The following is a 20,638-nucleotide window of genomic DNA, read 5'->3' as shown; positions in this document are numbered from 1 at the left end:
CAGCGCTCCCAACTTCCTCTTCCGGTCCGCGGGCCACTGAAACCGAAAGTGTAGTGCTTGGGGCGCCGCGCGGAGATTGGCTCACCTTCACCTGCGCGAGCCCCAGCCGATTCAGTGGGGAACCCCGACGAGCAGTAAGACATGAACGGAAGAGTGGATTATTTGGTCACCGAGGAGGAAATCAATCTTACCAGAGGACCCTCGGGTATGTGCGGCACAGGTTGCCTCCGGGAGCAGGGTGCTTGAGGTTGTCATTGCAGAGTAGCCCCGTCTCCTGCTGAGCCGATTCCTTTGGCCTTGGAGCAGGCAGGCCCCAGCCTAGAGGTTTCCTGCACCTCTTTGAGCACGTAGAAGACTGTGTTGGCATCCACCGTTAGCCAGAGCGGGATCTGAGGAACCCACGTCATTTTTCAGTCGGATTATCCCATGTGTTTATAGTCAGGAAGGGTTTTTTCGGGTGCTAATAGTACCAGAAAATCCTGTCCCAAAGCTTGCTTTTTAACACCCCCCCCCCCCTTCCATTGCCTACTTTTTTCCTGTGCCTGTGACAGACTGTTGAGTAAAAAGGGGAGCATCAGCGGCGTCGACTGTAAAGGCACAGCCGTTTTCTTGGTGCTAGAATCCCTCTCTCCTTCCTTCCATTTTTGGGAAATTCATTTAGTGTGTCAACTGGAATGCTAAAGCGGAAAGAAACCTCAGAGATCTGCTACCACACTTCTCAAACCTGCTTGCGCCTTAAAATTACCCGAGGTTTTTCGGTTTTGCTTTAAAAAAAAAAGTTAGTCCCTAGATCGCATCTCTAGGAATTTGGATTCAAAGCAGAGTTTTGCTTGCTGGCTTGGGTTTTTCTTTTCTTTTCTTTTTTTTTCTTTCTTTCTTTTTTTTTTAAACAAGCAAGTTGGGTGATTCTGATACAGCTAAATCCTCACTTGGCCCTCAGTCGTATTTCCGCCTCCAACACCCTCTTTTACCCCACGCTCTTCCCTGGGCTCTTAACACTACTACATGCCTTGGGTTTTGTTGACTCCCCTTTACAGCTGTCTAGTGGATCGATTAAGAGCTTTAGCTTTGGGACTACGTAGATCCATCTGGTATCTGACCTCTTACTGGATCTTCGATATTGGTTGGCTGACTAACTTTACTGATGTAAGCTAAGCCTTAGTTTCTCATAAAACGTGCAGGATAATAGAATATACTTCCATTTCATTTAAAAAAAAATATTTATTTATTTTTTGAGAGACAGAGACAGAGCATGAGCGGGGAAAGGGCAGAGAGAGAGGGAGTCACAGATCTGAAGCAGGCTCCAGGCTCTGAGCTGTCATCACAGAGCCCCGCGCAGGGCTTGAACTCACGAACTGCGAGATCATGACCTGAGCCCAAGTCGACGCTTAACCAACTGAGCCACCCAGACGCCCCATAACAGAATATACTTCATAGGGTTATGAGAATGAAATGAATTAATCTGTGTAAAACTTTCAGAACATTGCCTGACACCTCTTAAGCACTGTGTGTTTGCTACTATCGTTGTTATTATTAACAAATGAGTAGCTAGACTAGCACAGTAAAACCTGCTAAATATTGTTATTCCAGGAGCCTCCAATAAGTTATCAAGTACTGTGAGCTCTGTCTCTGAAATGTTGCTGTAAATCTGTCACTCCTTTCCATTCACCACTATCTAGAACAGTCCATCATCATTACTCATGTGGAATTTTGCGATATCTTGACCACCACTTATAGATTATTCTTCATAAAATGTGGTTTTCACAATCATCCATACTTTTTTTTTTTTTTTTTGCTATAGAAGATTGGAAGTCAACTTATGGAAATGTAATTCATTCTAATCTGCATGTGTTAGTGTCATGCTTTACGTGAGCTCCTAAACTTTTGTTGAATGCACATTCTGTATGCCCAGTCCTTTTAGATGCACTTTTCCTACTTTACGTAAATTTCTCCTTCTCTCACTCTTAATATTTATTGACTTTTGAGGCTATGTGGGAAAGTGTTTTTAAGCCAAAATCTGCTTCCCTGTAACTTTTCATCCATTGGTACTTGTTCTTGGAGCCAGTTAAAATAATACTAGTTCTTTTCCTGATTGTCCTGCAAGTATTTAAAGATATCTAGTTGTTCTCCTGTTTTGTCTCTTTCCTCTATAGCCTAAATATCCCTAGTTATTATATTAACTGTTTTGATGTGATTTTGGATTTAATTCTTGTCTCTTGCTTAAGAATTTAACGTACTTTGACATAATCCTTTTGCTGTGGCATCCACCGTATTTCCAGGGTCTCCTGACTATAGCAGAGCAGAACTCACTAAATATTTTTAAAGTTCAGTGTAATATCACTTCAGCTTTTTTGGTGTTTGCATAGTAGGGTTGACTAATGCTCACCTCACCATTTGCTACAATTTCTGATCCTGTTAATTTTGCAGACCTATAGTTCCTAGTATTGCCTTTTTTCTCAATCACTGGTGTTAGGACAAACTTCAAAGGACTAATTTAGAAGAATAATTGTATCTAGCTAATATATTTCCCTCAGAAGTGGTTTAACTACTATAGTATATGTGCCCTTATTCACAATGAATATTTGTTCACCAGGTGACTTCTTTAATTTTCCTAAGCATTTTCGTATCTTGCTCATGTAAGTTGATAAACATATGTTTTTAGGAGAATAGAGCCACAAATTTAGGATGGAACCGGCCTAAAAACAGTCATTTGAAGTTTGGTTGCTTCGGTTATCAAGAGGATGTTTCAAGTTTCTGTTTATCACCTCTCAGAGCTAATTACCTGGTATGTTGTACAGCCTAATTCAGCTTTTCTTTATTGTGTGGTCATGAAGATACACGGGGACGTCCCTTATCACCGCTAGAAACTTTCAGTAACTTTGGCAGTCATATAGAGCTCTTCCCTTCTGTAGAAGAAATAGGAAAAGCCTCTAGTTCGAAATATGCATTTCTGTTTGTAGGCAACATTGTCACTCTTCATGTACAGCTTCCTATGCAGAGACCTGATAGTTTAATCAGGTAGCAAAAATGTGTATTCTGCATTTTTGTGCCAGTGTGCCATCAAGGGCGAGAGTCTTGGATATTTTCAGTGTTTGGGCCCATTTTGGATGGCAAATGAACCTATTCTGTTTGATCTTGTTTACTGCAAGGGAAAGAATGAAGTCTTGGGGAAATTATGACAAAGAAACTCAGTCTTTGGGAGTTCAGCTCAGTAACAGTCTCTAAGTCTCCTGTATTTTCCTTTATCAAATTAAGAGTTTTTAATTTTGAAAAGCTGTGGTTACTCTAAGAAGTATCACAGGAATCGAATGTCGCTTTTCCCCCCCGCTACTGTAACAGGTAGAGATTGGCCATAAAGACAGCTCTGTTGCCCACCAAGTGTTAGGATTGGGATTCCTAGTTCAGGACTGAGGCCTCAATAGGTTTCAGCAGGTTGCTCTTGATATATTATCTTTAAAGAAGGAAGAGAATCTCTATGTGTCTACTCTTTTTTTTTTGCAGAGGATGATGGGTTGGTATAATGTTTTAATAATGAATAGTTACAGAGGGATTATATTTCTGGCACTGTTACTTACTTTACGTATTAACTCATTTAATCTTCACAGCAACCCTGAGTTGCTGTGTGAGTGCCAAGTGATTAATCCACATTATTAGATGAGGAAATTATCTCTCGGAGAAGTTAAAGATTTGCCCAAGTTCTAAAGCCAGTAAGTTTAACCTAGATCTTTTGATTCTGCTGTTCCATCAACTACCTTCCAATATAGTAGCCATGTCTAAGGCGTTGACTGCCAGTCTTTCTCCTGACCTTTATTTGGTTATATCATGCGTTAAGGATTTGAGGCATCTTAAATGACTAACACAATCCACAGTGGAAAGTTTTTATACTTTGCTGTTGATAGAGCTGAGGGCATATCAAGGTAAGAACCTAAAAACAAGAAACCCTGTTAAATCCAGGCACGTGAGTCTCTGCAGACTGGTCATGTGCTTTAGGTTTGACGCTGAGACTGTTGCTGATCTGTTGTTGATTTGTTCATTCATGTGCCAAGTAGATCTGAGACTAAAGTGCTATATCTCTGCCCTGTTTTCTCTTCCTTACGTGAAGTCTTACCCTCATGGAATATATGTCCCCATGGAGACATTACAGTCACAGGTGAAAAGTTAAATCTCAGTGTAAAGGATGGTTAAGGACTATGATGAACATGCATGTCATCAGAGGGCAAAGGAAGTGTGGTGGGGACCTTGTCCTGGAAAAGTTCAAAGAATGGAGCCATTGATAAGGTCCAGACTGATCAATTACAAGAAGATGGAACTTATGTTGGTCTTATAGACAGTCTATAGGCTAGTGCCAGGCATAGGGAAGGTGTGGCCTAAACAGTAATAGAAAAAAGAAAATTAGTTAAGCATATTCTGAGGTCAGTGAGTTATACTGGCCTGGATAGAAAGAAAGGTTCATTTAGGAGAGTTAAGGAGATGAGGTTGCTGAGGTAGAGACTGGATTATGACAAGTTCTTAATGCTAGTGTGGAAACTTAACCTTTCTCTAAGGTTCCATCTTGACTCCTTCCCCTTCCTGTTCATTGGTTAAGACTGAATTCAAGAATCACCTCCTCCAGGAAGCTTTATATAGGCTAGTTGCCCCCTTGTTATGAGTATCATATACCATTTATTGAGTGCTTGTCATGTATTGCCAAACTAAACACTTTGTCTCACGTACTCCCAACTAGGAATAGATGAAATGGTTATTATCCCATTTTATAAATGAGAAAACCTTGACTCTTATGTCACACAGTTCTTTGAGGGATCGAGTTAAGAATTGGATTCAGGTCTGTGTGACTTAAAAATCCAGGCTCTGGGGTGGTGCCCTGGTAGCTCAGTCACTTGAGCATCCAACTCTTGATTTTGGTTTAGGTCACGATCCCAGGATTGTGGGATCAAGCCCCATGTCAGGCTTCATGCTGAGTGTGGAGCCTACTTAAGATTCTGTCTCTCCCTTTCCCTCCTCCCCCACATGCGTTCACTCCACCCCACTCTCCCTCGTCCACTCACATGTGTTCTCTCTCTCTGTTTCTGTCTAAAATAAAAATAATTTTAAAAAAAATCCAGGCTCTCAACCATCATACAAAGTTCTTTTTCTCTTTATGCTCCAACTGGATTCTGTGCATATCCCTATCTTAGTGTTTATTTCTATATTTGCTTCCTTATTTGTGTCTCCTCCTTCCTCTACTTCACTCTGAGCTCTTCCGATTCAAAGGATATACACTTCTTTTGTTTTCCTGGTGCCTTGCCAGGCATGACACAGGGTGGTCAGTAAGTGTCATGAAATGACTAGGAAAACTGATAAATCTCAGAAAAATATAATAGAATATTGTTAAGTAAAGAGAACCAGTAACATGGTCTATTTCAGATTTCAAAAAGTCAAACAGGGTTCTCCACTAACTCCAAGAAAGAAGGAAAGAATGTGGATGTAATGTGTTACAATGGATATGAAACTAAGATATAAGAAACAAGGAGATACAAGAGCTAGAAAACCTTATAGAGTGAGAAGAGCATATTATACAAGTATCTAAGGTTGCTTCAAGGATCATTCTTATTAATATTTTTTCAAGACAATCCTTACGAATAATATAAAGGAAAACATGTAGTAATTACCTTGGAGAAGAAGAAAGGCAAGCTGGTAGAGGCCAAACCATAGAAACATTTTTTAGGGGCTCAGTTGGTTAAGCGTCCAGTTCTTGGTTTCATCTGAGGTCATGATCTCACAGTTGGTGAGTTCAAGCCCCGTGTTAGGCTCTATACTGACAGTGCAGAGCCTGCTTGGGATTCTTTCTCTCTCCCACTCTCTGCCCCTCCTGGCCATGCTTTCTCTCTCTCTCAAAATAAATAAGCTTAAAAAAAAAAAAGTATTTTTTAAATCCACATGACTAGGCAGAAAAGTAGCCACTGAGTGTATTTGAATAAGTACAAAATTACTTACTGAGGAAAAAGATCCAAGATGATAGAATCAGAACAAACTGTTGGTTTCAGGAGACTCGGAAATAAAGGTAGCTGTTTTTAAAAGCATTCATTTAGTGTTTGCTATGTGCCTACACTGTGATTAAGAATTATAGATATTAGGGGGTGCCTGGGTGGCTCAGTCGGTTGAGCATCTGACTTCGGCTCAGGTCACGATCTCACGGTTTGTGGGTTCGAGCCCCGCGTTGGGCTCTGTGCTGACAGCTCAGAGCCTGAGCCTGCTTCAGATTCTGTGTCTCCCTTTCTCTCTCTCTGCCCCTCCCCTGCTTATGCTTTGTCTCTCTTCCTAAAAAAAAAAAAAAAAAAAAAAAAAAAAAAAAAAAAAAAAAAAACATTAAAAAAACTTTAAAAAAAGAATTATAGATACTAGAATAAAGAATAAAAGATCCCAATTTTTAAGAATTTTGCAGTTCAATAGGAGAATAATTATTAATTATGATAAGCATATACCAAGTTAGTTCCCTTGAGGTAGAATAACCAAAATAGCTGTGGACCTTCATAAGATATGTTCTGTGCCTTGTAGAGTCACAGAATAAGACTCAAGATCATACTAAATGTCTTAGGAAATGTTTTGGAAACAAAGTAGATAATATCATTCTCCCCCTTGTACAAAACTGTGGTGTATTCATGCCTGCTACAGCATACAGATTACCATATTTTGGGCAAGAAGCAGTAGAGTAGGAGCAAGTTGAAAAGAGGGTAGTGGGGGAGTGTACAGATTGTAGTATAAGGCAAAAAATGAAGAGATTGAAACATTTTGAAAGCAAGGAGGCAAATGGAGACATGATCCAGTGGAGACCTGGCATATACATTTGTTTAGTGTTTGAGCAAAAGCTTATCCTGGAATGAGAGACTAAAGGTGCCTACATAGGTATTTCAGAGAGAACTTAAGGAGCTGTCATTCAAGAAGAGGAGGCTATAAAATAACCAAGATGTTGATTTGGGGTTTCACTGGGAGACAGAGTCAGCTGAAATGGAAACTGTGCCCTAAATTGTGAGCCAGGAGTACAGGCTTTTAAAGGTAAAAACCACAAGGTGACATAACTTGTTTTGAGACCATCATAACGGTGCTGGCAGAGTTTAAAGTGGTTATCTAGTGCAGGATTGGCTATTTAACTAACAGGTGTTACAGTATCTCTGTTTCAGTCCAAAGTGGAAGAATGTGTCAATTTGGCAAAAGTCAGAAAAGTTCGTTGTGTTCTGCAAATTGAAACAGGAGTGGTGCATGGGACCTACTCGGAGCTCCAGGCTCCGAGCTGTCAGTGCGGAGCCCGACATGGGGCTCAGAATCACAGAATCATGACCGGAGCTGAAGTCAGACGCTCAACCAGCTGAGCCACCCAGGTGCCCCATGTGTTGACTAGGGCCTCCAGTACAATGCTAAATACTAGTGGAGAGAGTGGACATCTTTCCTTGTGCCTAGTGTTAGGGATGTTAGCTGTTTGTAGATGCTTTTCATCAGACTTGACATTTCCTTGTATTTTCAGTTTGCCAAGAATTGTTATCATGAAAAGGTGTTGAGTTTTGCCACCTGCTATTTCTGCATGTGCTGAAATAATCATGATTTTTTTCTTTATTAACTGGTGGATTTGTTCATTTGATTGACCAATGTAAAAACCACTTTACTTACATTCCTTAGGTAAACCCTACATTCGTCCTTTATATATTGCTGGATTCATTTTGCTAATATTTTCTTGAGGATTTTTAAGTCCATATACAGAATATTTTTCTGTAGTTATGTTATAACCTGTGTTTCATGTTTTGGTATCAAGATTACCTTGTCCTCATAAAGTGGATTGAGAAACATTTTGTGAAATTACTGAATGTATTGTGGAAATTTTTACGTAAGGGAATTATTTCTTCCTTAAATGTTTGCTATAACATACTTATGTAACACTTGAGGCCTGAAGTTGTCTCTGTGGGAATACTTTTTTATTATGAATTCAATATCTTTAATACACTTGAAGATATTTTTTTTGAGAGAGAGAGGGTGCAAGTGAGCAATGGGCAGAGAGAGAGAGTCCCAGGAGGGGTGGGGGTGGGGGAGGGAGAAGTGGGGCAAAAGCTCACCCAGTGTGGGACTCGAACTCACCAACTGTAAGATCATGACCTGAACCAAAGTCAGATGCTTAATGACTGAGCCACCCAGGTGCCCCTTGAAGATATTTCTAATAGATTCAGATATTCTGTTTCTTCTTGAGTCAGTTTTGATAACTTGTGATTTTTTTGGAAAGAATTTTCCCATTTTATCTAACATACCATAATTATTCACAATATTCCCTTATCCCTTTAATATCTTTAGGATATGTATAGTGATAATCCATTTTATATTCTGGAAATTGGTAATTTGTAAAATTACATTTTCTAGATTAGTCTTGCTAGCAGTTCATCAACTTTATTAATCCTTTCAAAGAACTTTCTTTTGGCTCTGTTAAATAAAAAAAATGTTTTTAATGTTTTATTTATATTAGAGACAGAGCATGAGTGGGGGAGGGGCAGAGAGATGGAGACAGAATCCCAAGCAGGCTCCAGGCTCCGGCTGCAAGCTGTCAGCACAGAGCCTGATGCAGGGCTCGAACCCACGAGCAGTGAGATCATGACCTGAGCTGAAGTCGGACTCTGATTGAGCTACCCAGGCTCCCCTCTATGTTATTGAGTCTGCTTTTATTTTATTATTTTCTTCTTTTCTTCCTTTAGGTTTAACTTAGTGGGGGTTTTTTTTTTTTAGCTTCTTAAGATAGAATTTAAGATCATTGATTTTATACCTTTTAATTATTTCTTTTGTATTGTGAGCATGTAAAGCTGTAAATTTCTCTCTAAATGTTGCTTTAGCTCCATCCCACAATTTTTAATATATGGTGATATCATTGTCATTCAGTTAAAATGTTTTCTGTTTTCCTTTACAGTTTCATCTTTAACTCATGGGTTGTTTTCCAAACATTGAGGGATTTTTTTCAGTATCTTATTGTTATGGACTGAATGTTTGTCCCCGTGCCCCCCCCCCCCCCACCCCCGGGAAATTCAGATGTTGAGTTGAAACCTTAACCCTCAATATGACTGTATTTGGAGATAAGGTCTTTACAGAAGTAATTAAAGTTAAATGAAGTTAAGGATAGAGCCTTGATCCTATAGAATCAGTGTCCTTATAGAGACCCAGAAAGTGCATGCTTGTGCATGTGTGCACAATCTCTCTCTCAGAACTCACAAAGAAGTCATGTGAGCACACAATGAGATGGTGGCCACTTACACGTCAAGAGAAGAGGCCTCAGCATGAAATTTGTCTTGCTGGTACTTTGACATTGGACTTGCCAAGCCTCCAGAACAGAATTTCAGCCATACGGTCTGTAGTATTTTGTTTTGGCAGTCCAAGAAAACTAATACAATTATTTTTGCTGATTTCTTTTTTTTTTTTTTTTAATTTTTTAATGTTTATTTTCGAGAGAGAGAGAGAGAAAGAGAGCAAGCGGGGGAGGGGCAGAGAGAGAGAGGGAGACATAGAATCTGAAGCAGGCTCCAGGCTCTGAGCTGTCGGCGCAGAGCCTGATGTGGAGCTTGAACCCATGAACGGAGATCATGACCTGAGCTGAAGTTAGATGCTTAACCGACTGAGCCACCCAGGTGCCCCAATTTTTGCTGATTTCTAATTTAAGTCTGTCTTTTGAAATTTATTGAGATTTACTTAGGGAGCAGCCTTTGGTCAATCTTTGTGAACATTACCTGTGCATTAGAAAGGAATGTTTATTCCATAGTTGTTGTGTGTGCTGTTCTGTAAAGATAAATTACATGAAGTTGGTTCTTAGTTTTGCTCAAGTGTTCTGTATTTTTACTGATTTTTTTTTTTTTTTTGTTCTATCAGTTGCTAAGAAGCGTTGAAATCTGCAACTGTTTTTTATTTGCCTTTTTCTCATTTCAGTTTTTGCTCCATTAATATTTAAGTTCTCTTATCTGGTGTGTTCATATTTAATGTTTTAACCTTTATTTTATTTTAGAGAGGGAGATAGAGCATGAGTGGGGGAGGAACAGAGGGAGAGAGAGAGAATCTTAAGGAGGCTCCATGCTCAGCACGGAGCCTGACACAGGGCTCTGTTCCATGACCCTGAGATCATGACCAGAGCCAAAATCAAGAGTTGGATGCTCCGCTGTGAGCCACCAAGGCACCCAGGTCATATTTTGTGTTTTAATGTCATCTTGGTGAATGGACTTTTTTCATTAGGAAAGGTCCTTTTTTATTCTCTGTAATATTCTTTATTCTGAAGTCTACTTTTTATAATATTCATAGGGCCAGTTCACCTGCGTAGTGTGTGTCCATCCCTTTCCTTTTCACTAGTGTTTATCCATGTATTTATGGTTTCTGGTGGTATTCATTCCTGCGTATAGATCCAGTTTCTGTTCAGTATTATTCCTCTTTTGTCTGAAGGATTTCCTTTAACATTTATCATAATGCAGATCTGCTTGTGACAAATTCTCCCTGCTTTTGTTTTTCTGAAAAAAAATATTTATTTTGCCTTTCTTTTGAAGGCTGTGTTCACTGGACATGAAATTCTAAATCATATTTTTATTTTAGCATTTTATTTATTTAAAAAATATTTTTAATGTTTATTTACTTTTGAGAGAGAGAGACAGAGCGTGAGCAGGGGAGGGGCAGAGAGGGAGACACAAAACCTGAAGCAGGCTCTAGGCTCCCGACTTGTCAGCACAGAGCCCGACACGGGGCTCAAACTCAGGAACCGCAAGATCATGACCTGAGCCGAAGTTGGACACTTAACTGACTGAGCCATCCAGGCACCCACTGCTCTTTTAGCATTTTAAAGATGATATTGCATTGACTTACGGCTTGTATAGTTTCTGAGGAGAAGTCTGGTGTCATTCTCATCTTTGCTCCTTAGCATATACTTGTCCTTTTCCCCTGTGACTGCTTTCAAGATTCTCTTTATATCTGGTGTTGAGCAGTGTGGTTATGATATACTTTGCTATTTGTTTTTTTTTTTTCTTTTCTGTTTATTCTGATTGGAGTTTGTTGAGCTTCTTGGATCTGCTTGTGTATATTTTTCACAAATTTGAGTCAGTAGATTCTTCAAATGTTTTTTGTTTCCCTTTTCCTCTCCTTCTGGAACTCCAGTTACATATTGCTTCTATCCTACATGTTACTGTGGGTCCCTTCTATGTCTTCAGGCTCATTGATCTTTTGTCTTGTGGTATCACATTGGCTGTTAATCACATCTAGTGTATTTTTCCTTTCAGATATTGTAGTTTTCAAAATCTGTGAGTTTTCTTTTTTTTTTTTTTTTCAACTTTCATTTTCATATATACATCAGTGGAACAAAATAGCCCAGAAATAAACCCATGCATGTATGGTCAATTAATTTGTAACAAAGAGGCTAAGAATATATAATAGGGAAAAGATAGTCTCTTCAAAAATGGTGTTGGAAAAACTGGACAGAACGCAAAAGACATGCAAACATGCACAAGGATGAAACTGAGCCACTCCCTTATACCATACACAAAAATCAACTCGAAATGGATTAAAGACCTGAAAAAAAATCTTCCATTTTTTCATTATGTTTAACTTCCTTTAATTATTTCCACATAGTTATAATAACCTTTTAAACATCCTTGTCTGCCTGTTTCATCCTTTATTGTTTCTGGTTTTGTTTCTCATGATTGATTTTTCACTTGATTATGGGTCATGTTTTCTTCTTAGCATGTTAATTTTTAGATTCTGGATATTGTGACTATTACGTTGTTGCCTGTCTGCATTTCGTTTTATTACATGAACATTGTTAATGTTACAGTGCTGAACTTTGTGTTAGCAGGCAGTTAAGTAACTTGTAGATCAGTTTGACCTCCTGAAGGCCTGTTTGTAACCTTTTCTAGGATGATTCTAAAGTCGTATTTACTTCAGGGATAGTTCAACTCTACAAATGAGTTATGTTCTAAGTGAGTATCCACAGAATTTTCAAGTGAATCACTGAGGATTTCCATTCTGGCTGGACAGAACTTGAAAATCTCCCTGCCCTTTTTGAACTCTGAGAATTATCCAGCATACAACTTCCTAGTTTTTGTTTGTCCAGTCTTCCGGAGTTTGACTCAGCATCTGCTTGGGCTAGTACTTTGTAAAGACTCATGCAGATACCTGGATCTCTTTTTTTTTTCTGCCTCCCTTCCTCCTTTCCAGAACTTTGCCCTGCAGCTTCCAGCGCCCTCACCCTCTCCAGACCATAATCCCCATTTCATCAACTCAGTTGATTGATTTTGATAGAGAGTCCAGAAATAAACTTGGTTCTGCTTGGGTCCTGCTCCCTGTGGTTGTGATCAGAAATTGCGTTCACGTAGGTCGCTAGGGTGATCATAGAGCTACATTGTTTTAATTTAGGAACATATTAAGAGGAATATAGGCCATGACAAAATGGGATTTATTCCATGAATGCAAAGATGATTCATTAAAAGAAAAATCCTTCAAAGTAATACAACATATTAATAGAATGAAGGAAAAAACCCACATGATCATCTCAGCAGATACAGAAAAAGCATTTAAGGATATTCAACACTTTTCCATGTTAAAAGCAAACTAGGAATTGAAGGAAACTTCCTCAGCATGATGATGGCAATGTATGAAGAATCCACAGCTGACAACATACTCACTTATGTAAGCATGAAAGCTAAGATTAAGAACAAAGACAAGGATGTGTGCTTTCACCACTTTTGTTCAATATGGTATTAAAAGTCCTAACCAGAATGGCTAGACAAGAAAAAGAAAGAAAAGGCATACAAATTGGAAAGAAAGAAGTAAAATTGTCTCTAGTCACAGATGAAATGATCTTACATGTAGTAAACTCTAAATGTTCTACAAACAAACAATACCTGTTAGGGTTTATAACAAATTCAGTAAAGTTGCAGGATACACACTCAACACACAAAATCAGTTTAGTTTCTATACATTAACAATGAACAATCTGCAAAGGAAATTAAGTAAATAATTCCATTTACAGTAGCATCAAAAAGAATAAAATACTTGTGAGTTTAACCAAGGGGGCAATAATTTGTACATTGAAAACTACAAATTTTGGCTGAAAAAAAATGAAGACATGAATAAGTAGAAATACATTCCACATTCATGGACTTAATATGGTTAAAATGACAGACAATACTATCAAAGCATTCTGTATAGTAATGCAATCTTTGTCAAAATCTAATCAGCCTTTTTGTAGAAATAGAAAACCACACTCTACAATTCATATGAAATGTCAAAGGACCCCTAATAGCCAGAGCAATCTTGAAAAGAAAAAGCGAAGTTGGGGAACTCAAAACTTCCTGATTTCAAGCCTTACTACAAAGCTACAGTGTTCCAAATAGTGTGGCCCTGACCTAAGGACAGATATATAGAGCAGTGGCATAAAACAGGGGGGCCAGAAACAAACCCTCTCCTATATGGTTAAATGATTTTGGAAAGGGTGCCAAGACCATTCGTTGTGTGGAAGGACAGTTTCCAATAAATGGTGTTGGGAAAACTGGATCTGCAAATGCAAAGCACTGAAGTTGGATTCTTGCCTTACATCTCATACAAAAATTAAAAGTGCATCAGATACCGAAACGTAAGAGCTAACACTGTCCATTGATTGATGAGTGGATAAAGAAGATTTGGAATATATGTTACACAATAGAATATTATTCAGCCATAAAAAAAGAATGAAATCTTGCCATTTACAACATGGATGGTGTTGGAGAGTATTATGCTAAGTGAAATAAGTCAGAGAAAGACAAATACATGATTTCACTCATATGTGAAATTTAAGAAACAGAACAAATGGGCAAAGGGAAAAGAGAGAGAGGCAAACCAAGAAACAGACTCTTAACTATACAGAACAAACTGAGGGTTACCATAAAGGAGGTGGGCCGGGGGATGGGTTAAGTAGGTGATGGGGATTAAGAAGTACATTTGTTGTGATGAGCACTGGTGTTGTATGGAAGTGTTGAATAACTATACTGCACACCTGAAACTAATATTACACTGTATGTTTACTAACAGGAATTTAAATAAAAACTTATAAATAAGTAAATAAGCAAGTGAGCAGACTATCTGTCCCCCTACACCCTTCCCCCCCCCCCCCCAAAGCGAATACTATAAAACTCTTAAAAGAAAAGATAGGGAAAATATTTACATTTTTGAGTTTGGTGATTTTTTTTTTTTTTTTTTGGCTATGACACAAAATGTACAGGCAGCGAAAAAAATAATTGGGTTTTGCCAAAATTAAAAATTTTGTGCATCAAAAGACACAGAGTTAGAGATAACACAGAATGAGAGAAGATATTTGCAAGTCATATATCTGATAATGGATTAATATCCAGTATATAAAGAACTCTTATAACTCAACAACAACAAAACCAATTCAGAATAAGCAAAGGACTTGAAAGATATTTCTCCAGAGAAGATATGCATATGGGCCAATAAACTCATGAAAAGATATTCAACATCACAGCCTTAGGAAAGTGCAAATCAAAATCACAATGATATACCACTTCACATCCACTAGAATGACTATTATCTAAAAGACAAGTAAAAATAAGTATTGGCAAGGATATGGAGAAATTTGAACCCTGCGCATTGCTTGTTGGAATCTTAAATGATGCAGCCACTGTGGGAAACATTTGAGCAGTTCCTCAAATTGTTAAAAAATTGCTATGTGATCCAGCAATTCAGTTCCTAGATAATTGCCCAAAGGAATTGAAAGCAGGGACTCAAACAGATACTTGTACACCAATGTTCATAGCATTATTCATGGTAGCCAAAATGTGGAAATCACCAAATGTCCCCTGAGAGATGAGTAGATACACAAAATATGGTATGTACATACAATGGAATATTATTCAGCCTTTAAAGAGAATGAAATTCTGATACATGTTACAACATGGATGAACCTGGAAGATACTATGCTAAATGAAAAAGAAGCAAGTCGCAAAAGAACAAATATTGTATGATTCCACTTACATGAGGTATACAGAATATGCAAACTCCTAGAGACCTAAAGTATAATAGAGGTTACCAAGGTGAAGGGGAGGAATTACTGTTTAATGGGTACAGAATTTTTGTTTGGTATGATGAGAAAGTTCTGGATATGGATAGTGGTGATGGTTGCACAACATTGTGCATGTACTTAATGCCATTTAATTATACATTCAAAAATGGCTAGTGGTAGGTCGCGTGGGTGGCTCAGTTGGTTAAGTGTCGCACTTCTTCTCAGTTTATGATCTCATGGTTTGTGAGTTCAAGCCATGCATTGGGCTTTGTGCTGACAGCTTACAGCCTGGAGCCTGCTTCAGATTCTGTGTCTCCCTGTCTCTGCCCCTCCCCCAGTCGTGCTGTGTCTTTCTCTCAAAAATAAATAAACATTAAAAAAAATTTTTAGGGGTGCCTGGGTGGCTCAGCCAGTTAAGTGTCTGACTTTGGCTAAGGTCATGATCTTGCAGTTTGTGGGCTCGAGCCCCGCATCGGGCTCTGTGCTGACAGCTCAGAGCCTGGAGCCTGCTTCAGATTCTGTCTCCCTCTCTCTCTGCCCCTCCCCTGTTCACACTCTGTCTCTCTCAAATATAAATAAACATTAAAATATTATTAAAAAATTTTTTTTAATGGCTAGAGGCACTGGGTGGCTCAGTTGGTTAAGCATCCATTCAATTTCAGCTCAGGTCGTGATTTCATGGTTTGTGAGTTCGAACCCTGGGTCCGGCTCTGTGCTCACAGTGGGGAGCCTGCTTGGGATTCTGTCTCTCTGCTTCTTTCTCTCTCTCTTCCTCTCAAAAACAAATAAACATTTTTAAAAAGTGGCTAAAAAGTTAAATTTTATGTTACATATATTTTACCACTAAACAAACAGTGAGTTTGATTGACATCTAGGGAAAATTAGTGAGATTATCTTGGGATAAAAAAAAAAAACACCTGCATGCTGATAGTGAGGGAAATAAGGGTGTTTTGTTAATCTGGTATTCCTAATTCAAGAAGTGGCTACCATCATTGGTGTTAATGGACTATTTTGTTTCATTTTCATTATGTCCAGAATTATTATTTCTAGAGCAATATGGTTAAACATTGTTTTTTACCTTATAACTTACAAATTTTAAAGACAAGAATCTAAAATAAATGAAGGGCTTTTCTTTCTTTGGCCTGAAAGTAAGCACTAGGGACTGAGATTAAAGTGACAGAACTCCAGAATGACCAGTTCTTCCTCTGGAATATATTACTGTTGGGAACTGTTCTACAAGCATTATTCCAACATTGCTTGTTCGGCCAGCCCAAAGGCAAGTTGCCTCCCAAGATAGCCAGCCTTGCTTAGCAGATTTTTTTTCCTAAAGCAGTTGTTTCTATTTTCTACAATGATAGAGTATGGCAAAATGATTTAAAACTCACACTTTGGAATCAAACATCCAGATTAACCTTTTGTAAAATTACTTAATCTCTTAATGCCTCATCTTCAAATTCATCTGTAAAATGTAATAATCACTTCACCTGTTTGTTGAGAAGATTAAATGAGATAATGTATACAAAGTGCATAGCATGGTAGCTGGTACATATTAAATGCTCCGTAAATATTAACTGTTGCTTCTACTATTACTGCTCTTATACATAAATGAGCCCAAGGTCCAGACTTGGAGACAGGTTGGGGGGTGTCCACAAGAAGGCATTTCTTGTTTGACTTTGCAAAGCTCCTATACAAGATGTACTTTCTTTCTCCCCTAGTCCTATGGTGGTGTAATTCTTATGCCATCTTTACTTTCTTGCATTTAGACTTCTTTTCCAAATTAGAGACCAAGCAGTGCATTTTAATCTTATCACGTTTACAAAAATTATTGGCACATTATAACCCGAGTTCACTATGTAATACTTCTTCATTCACTCACTTTTTAAAAAGCCATTGAGTCCTAGTCTTTTTCTTTTTTCCTCTCCCTCAGCCCCTTTTGGATTATAGATGCTGAGAGCTGAATTAATTGTATCCTTTAGGTCCATAACACATTGTCATCATCAGTAAATGCAAGGTCCCTCTCTGGTTTTATTTTTGTCCTTTATCCCTAAACTTCATCTTGTACCCTTTCCCCCATAGGTACCCATTCTAACATGTCTTTACATGTCTTTAACAATACATGTACTTTTGTCTTTTGTGTTTTAAAAAAAATATTTATTTATTTTGAGAGAGAGAGAGAAGGAAAGAGAGAATCCCAAGAAGGCTTTGCATTGTCAGGGCAGAGTCTGACTTGAGGCTCGATCTCATGAACCGTGAAATCATGACCTGAGCTGAAATCGAGAGTCAGATGCTTAACCAACTGAGCCACCCAGGTGCCCCTATACATACATGCATTTTTGTAAGTAGGTAATACTGTTTTGTGTGCATGGGTTTCTAATTTATAAGAAGATATTGGGCTATTAATGACCAACATTACATTTTAAAACCCTGTTACCTTAGATATGATTACTTAGTGCTTCTGACTTTTAACTATATTTTAGTTATCAGTTCCCTAAAGTATAGACATCTAAATTACCATCAGTTTTACCCTACCACAAAACATGCTGCAGTTAACATTTTTACATTATCCTTTATAGATAGGATGATCGCAGTGGTCCAAAATGAGATGCTTTTTAAGTTGAAGGGGACTATTTTAATTACAACAGTTATTCATCAAGACTCCCAGACAAACTAGGATCGGTGGTCTACCCTATTTATGGAAGATTTTCCTGAGACACAGTTGGTAATCAGCAGATATATACTGGGAGAGCCCTTCTCCTCCTGGTTGTTTCTAGCTGACATCTGTTGCAGTTGATCGGTACGTGTGCTGGACTGACTGTTGTGTATTTTAAATACCACCCTTGCTAGAAACTCTTCATGATGGGGATGTCTGGGTCACCATAGATATACTTAATTTCCATAAGTTTGAGTTCCAAACCAGTCTTGTTCTAATAGTTGGATGGACTTTTTATCTGTCTTCTTATATTTTAGGACTTTCCACATTGGTACTGTGTCTTTTTTAATCTTTTTTCCATCAAACTGTCCAGTTTGGGCTGTAGCAGGCACCACTGTTTATTGACAACTGCTCTTACAGTAACTACTTTGTAGATTATGAAGGATTTTTTCAGATTTGATGTTATTAGACCCTAGCAATTACCTTTTGAGGTAGAGAGGGCAGAACTTGTAATCCTTATGTTACAGAAAAGGAAACCGAGGATTAGAGGTACACTGACTTAGTAAGTCCACACATGTGATAAGTTATGGAGTTGAATTTATGACCAGGTGTTCTGCCTCTAATTAGCCTCTGCACAGTCTAAAAGGGACAGGCAAGAGGGTAAATTTCTGTTTGTGGTTAAAGCAGGGACTATCCAGTTTAGCTTTATGTCTTCCTCAGAACATAACACAGCACCTGACGCATAGTAAATGATAGGGAATTTTTAATGAACAGATGACTTGGGGATTAATATGGGGCCCAGGTTTGAATTGGTAGTACTGCTGCCCAGTGCTTTGGTGACTCCCATTTTATTTCAGCAATGCTTCGAATTATGGGTGAGTTCAGTTCTCTAAATGCTCTTAATGAAGAAAGAGACTTCCTGCCAGCCTCAGAGTTTTCATGTTAAATGCCGTAGCGCATTTACAACTGACCTAGTGATCGCTTAGAAACATGCCATTGAAGTGTGACTTCTGGGTGAGAGTAGACTGTACTTACGTGTTCATAGAAAATTTCGATTAGATGTCTCCCACTCTCCTTTTTTTAGGCACTTTCTGTAGCTTTGAATAACAGTAGCAAATTCCTTCCTTTTTCTAACAATTATATTGCATTAGGCTGCTTAACACTTGCTTCCTATTCCCCAAATCCCCGGTCACCTATAGTGTTTAGTAAAGATGTTAGATTTGAAAGATTTGCTCCAAATAGTTTGTGCTAGTATTGTGAGAGGCTGGTTGTCCTCAGCCACCTTGCTCAAACCAGTCAGTTTTGAAGTGGTTTCAAAGCCTTCAACAATCAGGCTTCACCTACCTTTCTGTCTTCTCTCATAACTACCCACCATCCCCTTTCCCGTACCTCCCACGCACTATGAAACAAATTAAGAGTGTTCTAAGAAAAACCATTTAATAACTTAAGTTTTCATACCCTACCCTTCGAGGAAGTTGAAATAGTCATCTTCTAGAAGTAGCTCTTTCTATCATGTATCTTAAATCCTTTTCATTCTCTACCTGCAGAGACTCTGTGCACAAGGTATGCTATGTAGAGATGTTTCCTGCTGCTTCTCTCCTTTTGGCCATGTGTTTCTTTCACTCACAGATTGATTTGCTAGTACTTGTGTTAACACTGTGAGCTTTACATGGAAGCTTTCATCCTATCAATGGGGAGAATTTTTAAGAAAGCCCACGTATGTCTCCTTAAGTATCTTTTCTGTTGAAACCAATAGTAAGCTAGTGATTACGGCCATTCCTTCTAATAGTGCCGCCAGACTTTTGTTTTTTCATTGTTTCCAAACCCTTTTCTCTTTTCGCTGTGGCTATGAATTCTACAGTATCTGACATAAAGAAAACCCCAGGAGGTTCTTTCCTTTTCTTTTATATTCTTTCTTTTCCTTTTCTTTCCTTTATAAAAGTGGTTTTTGTAAAGTGAAATTCTTCCCACAGCTGAGTGGTGGGTCCATGGAAATGATACTTTGGTGGTCAGATGAGACCTACTCTCTTAACTGATTTTTAAGAGTATGGTAACACTGTTATTATCTGTAGGCACCATGTTGTACCTCAGATCTCTAGAACTTACTCATCTTGCATAACTGAAATTTTATACCTATTTAAATGACTCACAGAAGCAAAGAATCGAAGGGTAGTTGCCAGGGGTGAGGGTGAGGGGCAAGATGAAGAGTTGCTAATCAGTGGGTAGTCCGTTCTCTACAGTGGATAAAACTTGGCAAACTACCTGAATATGTAGTTGTTTGCACTGAAAGTAGAAAAGGAAACAAGAGTGAATTTGGTGATTTGGTCCCATCATGAAGCTTCAGTTACCTCCCTAGTTCCTGACACTACTGCCCTTCATGCTAAGTAGAAGAAAAAATGAAACTCCTAAGACCATTTCCTCCAAAACACCTCTATACACAAATTGTCCTCAAGGTTGGGAGAAGAGAAGTATGAAGGGGAAGGTTTGGTTAGGAATCTCTCCTCCACTAAATTGAATATAGTTCAGGGGCACCTGGCTGGCTCAGTCAGAACGACATGCACAATGCTTTATCTCTGGGTTGTGAGTTCAGGCCCCGCTTTGTGTGTAGAGATTACTTAAATAAGTATTAAAAAAAAAATAGCTCATTTGCTAATTAGTTAAATGCATGGCTTCTTCTCATGAACACTGCTTACCCTGTTACATTAATATCGAGAAAGTCGAGAATTGGGTCCTCCTAAAGCCACCAGCAGAATCAAAATCAGATGTGAACAGAAGCACGTCTTACAAGAATCACCATTATTCTTTCACTGAATTTAGTATAGATTTTTCTTTTCATACTCAACAAACTATGTTGATTACCCTGTTTGTATTTTTAGTCTAGCTTGGTCTAAGTGGGCAACTCTGGGTACTGTTGACCTCTGTTGATGATACTTTTCATTGACCTTGCCTGGGTCTATTGACTA

At 38.5% G+C, this 20,638-nt stretch overlaps 1 protein-coding gene across 1 annotated transcript in view; it reads left to right on the top strand.

Moving 5' to 3' along the window:
* The first annotated feature begins 9 nt into the window (after positions 1–9).
* Positions 10–20,638, top strand: part of LOC123581990 (synaptojanin 2 binding protein) — a 37,105-nt gene continuing 16,476 nt past the window's right edge. The window contains exon 1 of the mRNA XM_045448149.1: positions 10–205. Within this exon, the coding sequence (XP_045304105.1) occupies positions 142–205 (64 nt within the window). The 5' untranslated portion in view covers positions 10–141. The remainder of the gene's footprint in view (positions 206–20,638) is intronic.

Source organism: Leopardus geoffroyi, chromosome B3 (assembly GCF_018350155.1).
Source record: "Leopardus geoffroyi isolate Oge1 chromosome B3, O.geoffroyi_Oge1_pat1.0, whole genome shotgun sequence".
NCBI classification, from domain to species: domain Eukaryota; kingdom Metazoa; phylum Chordata; class Mammalia; order Carnivora; family Felidae; genus Leopardus; species Leopardus geoffroyi.
Note: the sequence above shows the minus strand (reverse complement) of the source record. Positions and strands in the feature narration are given on the sequence as shown.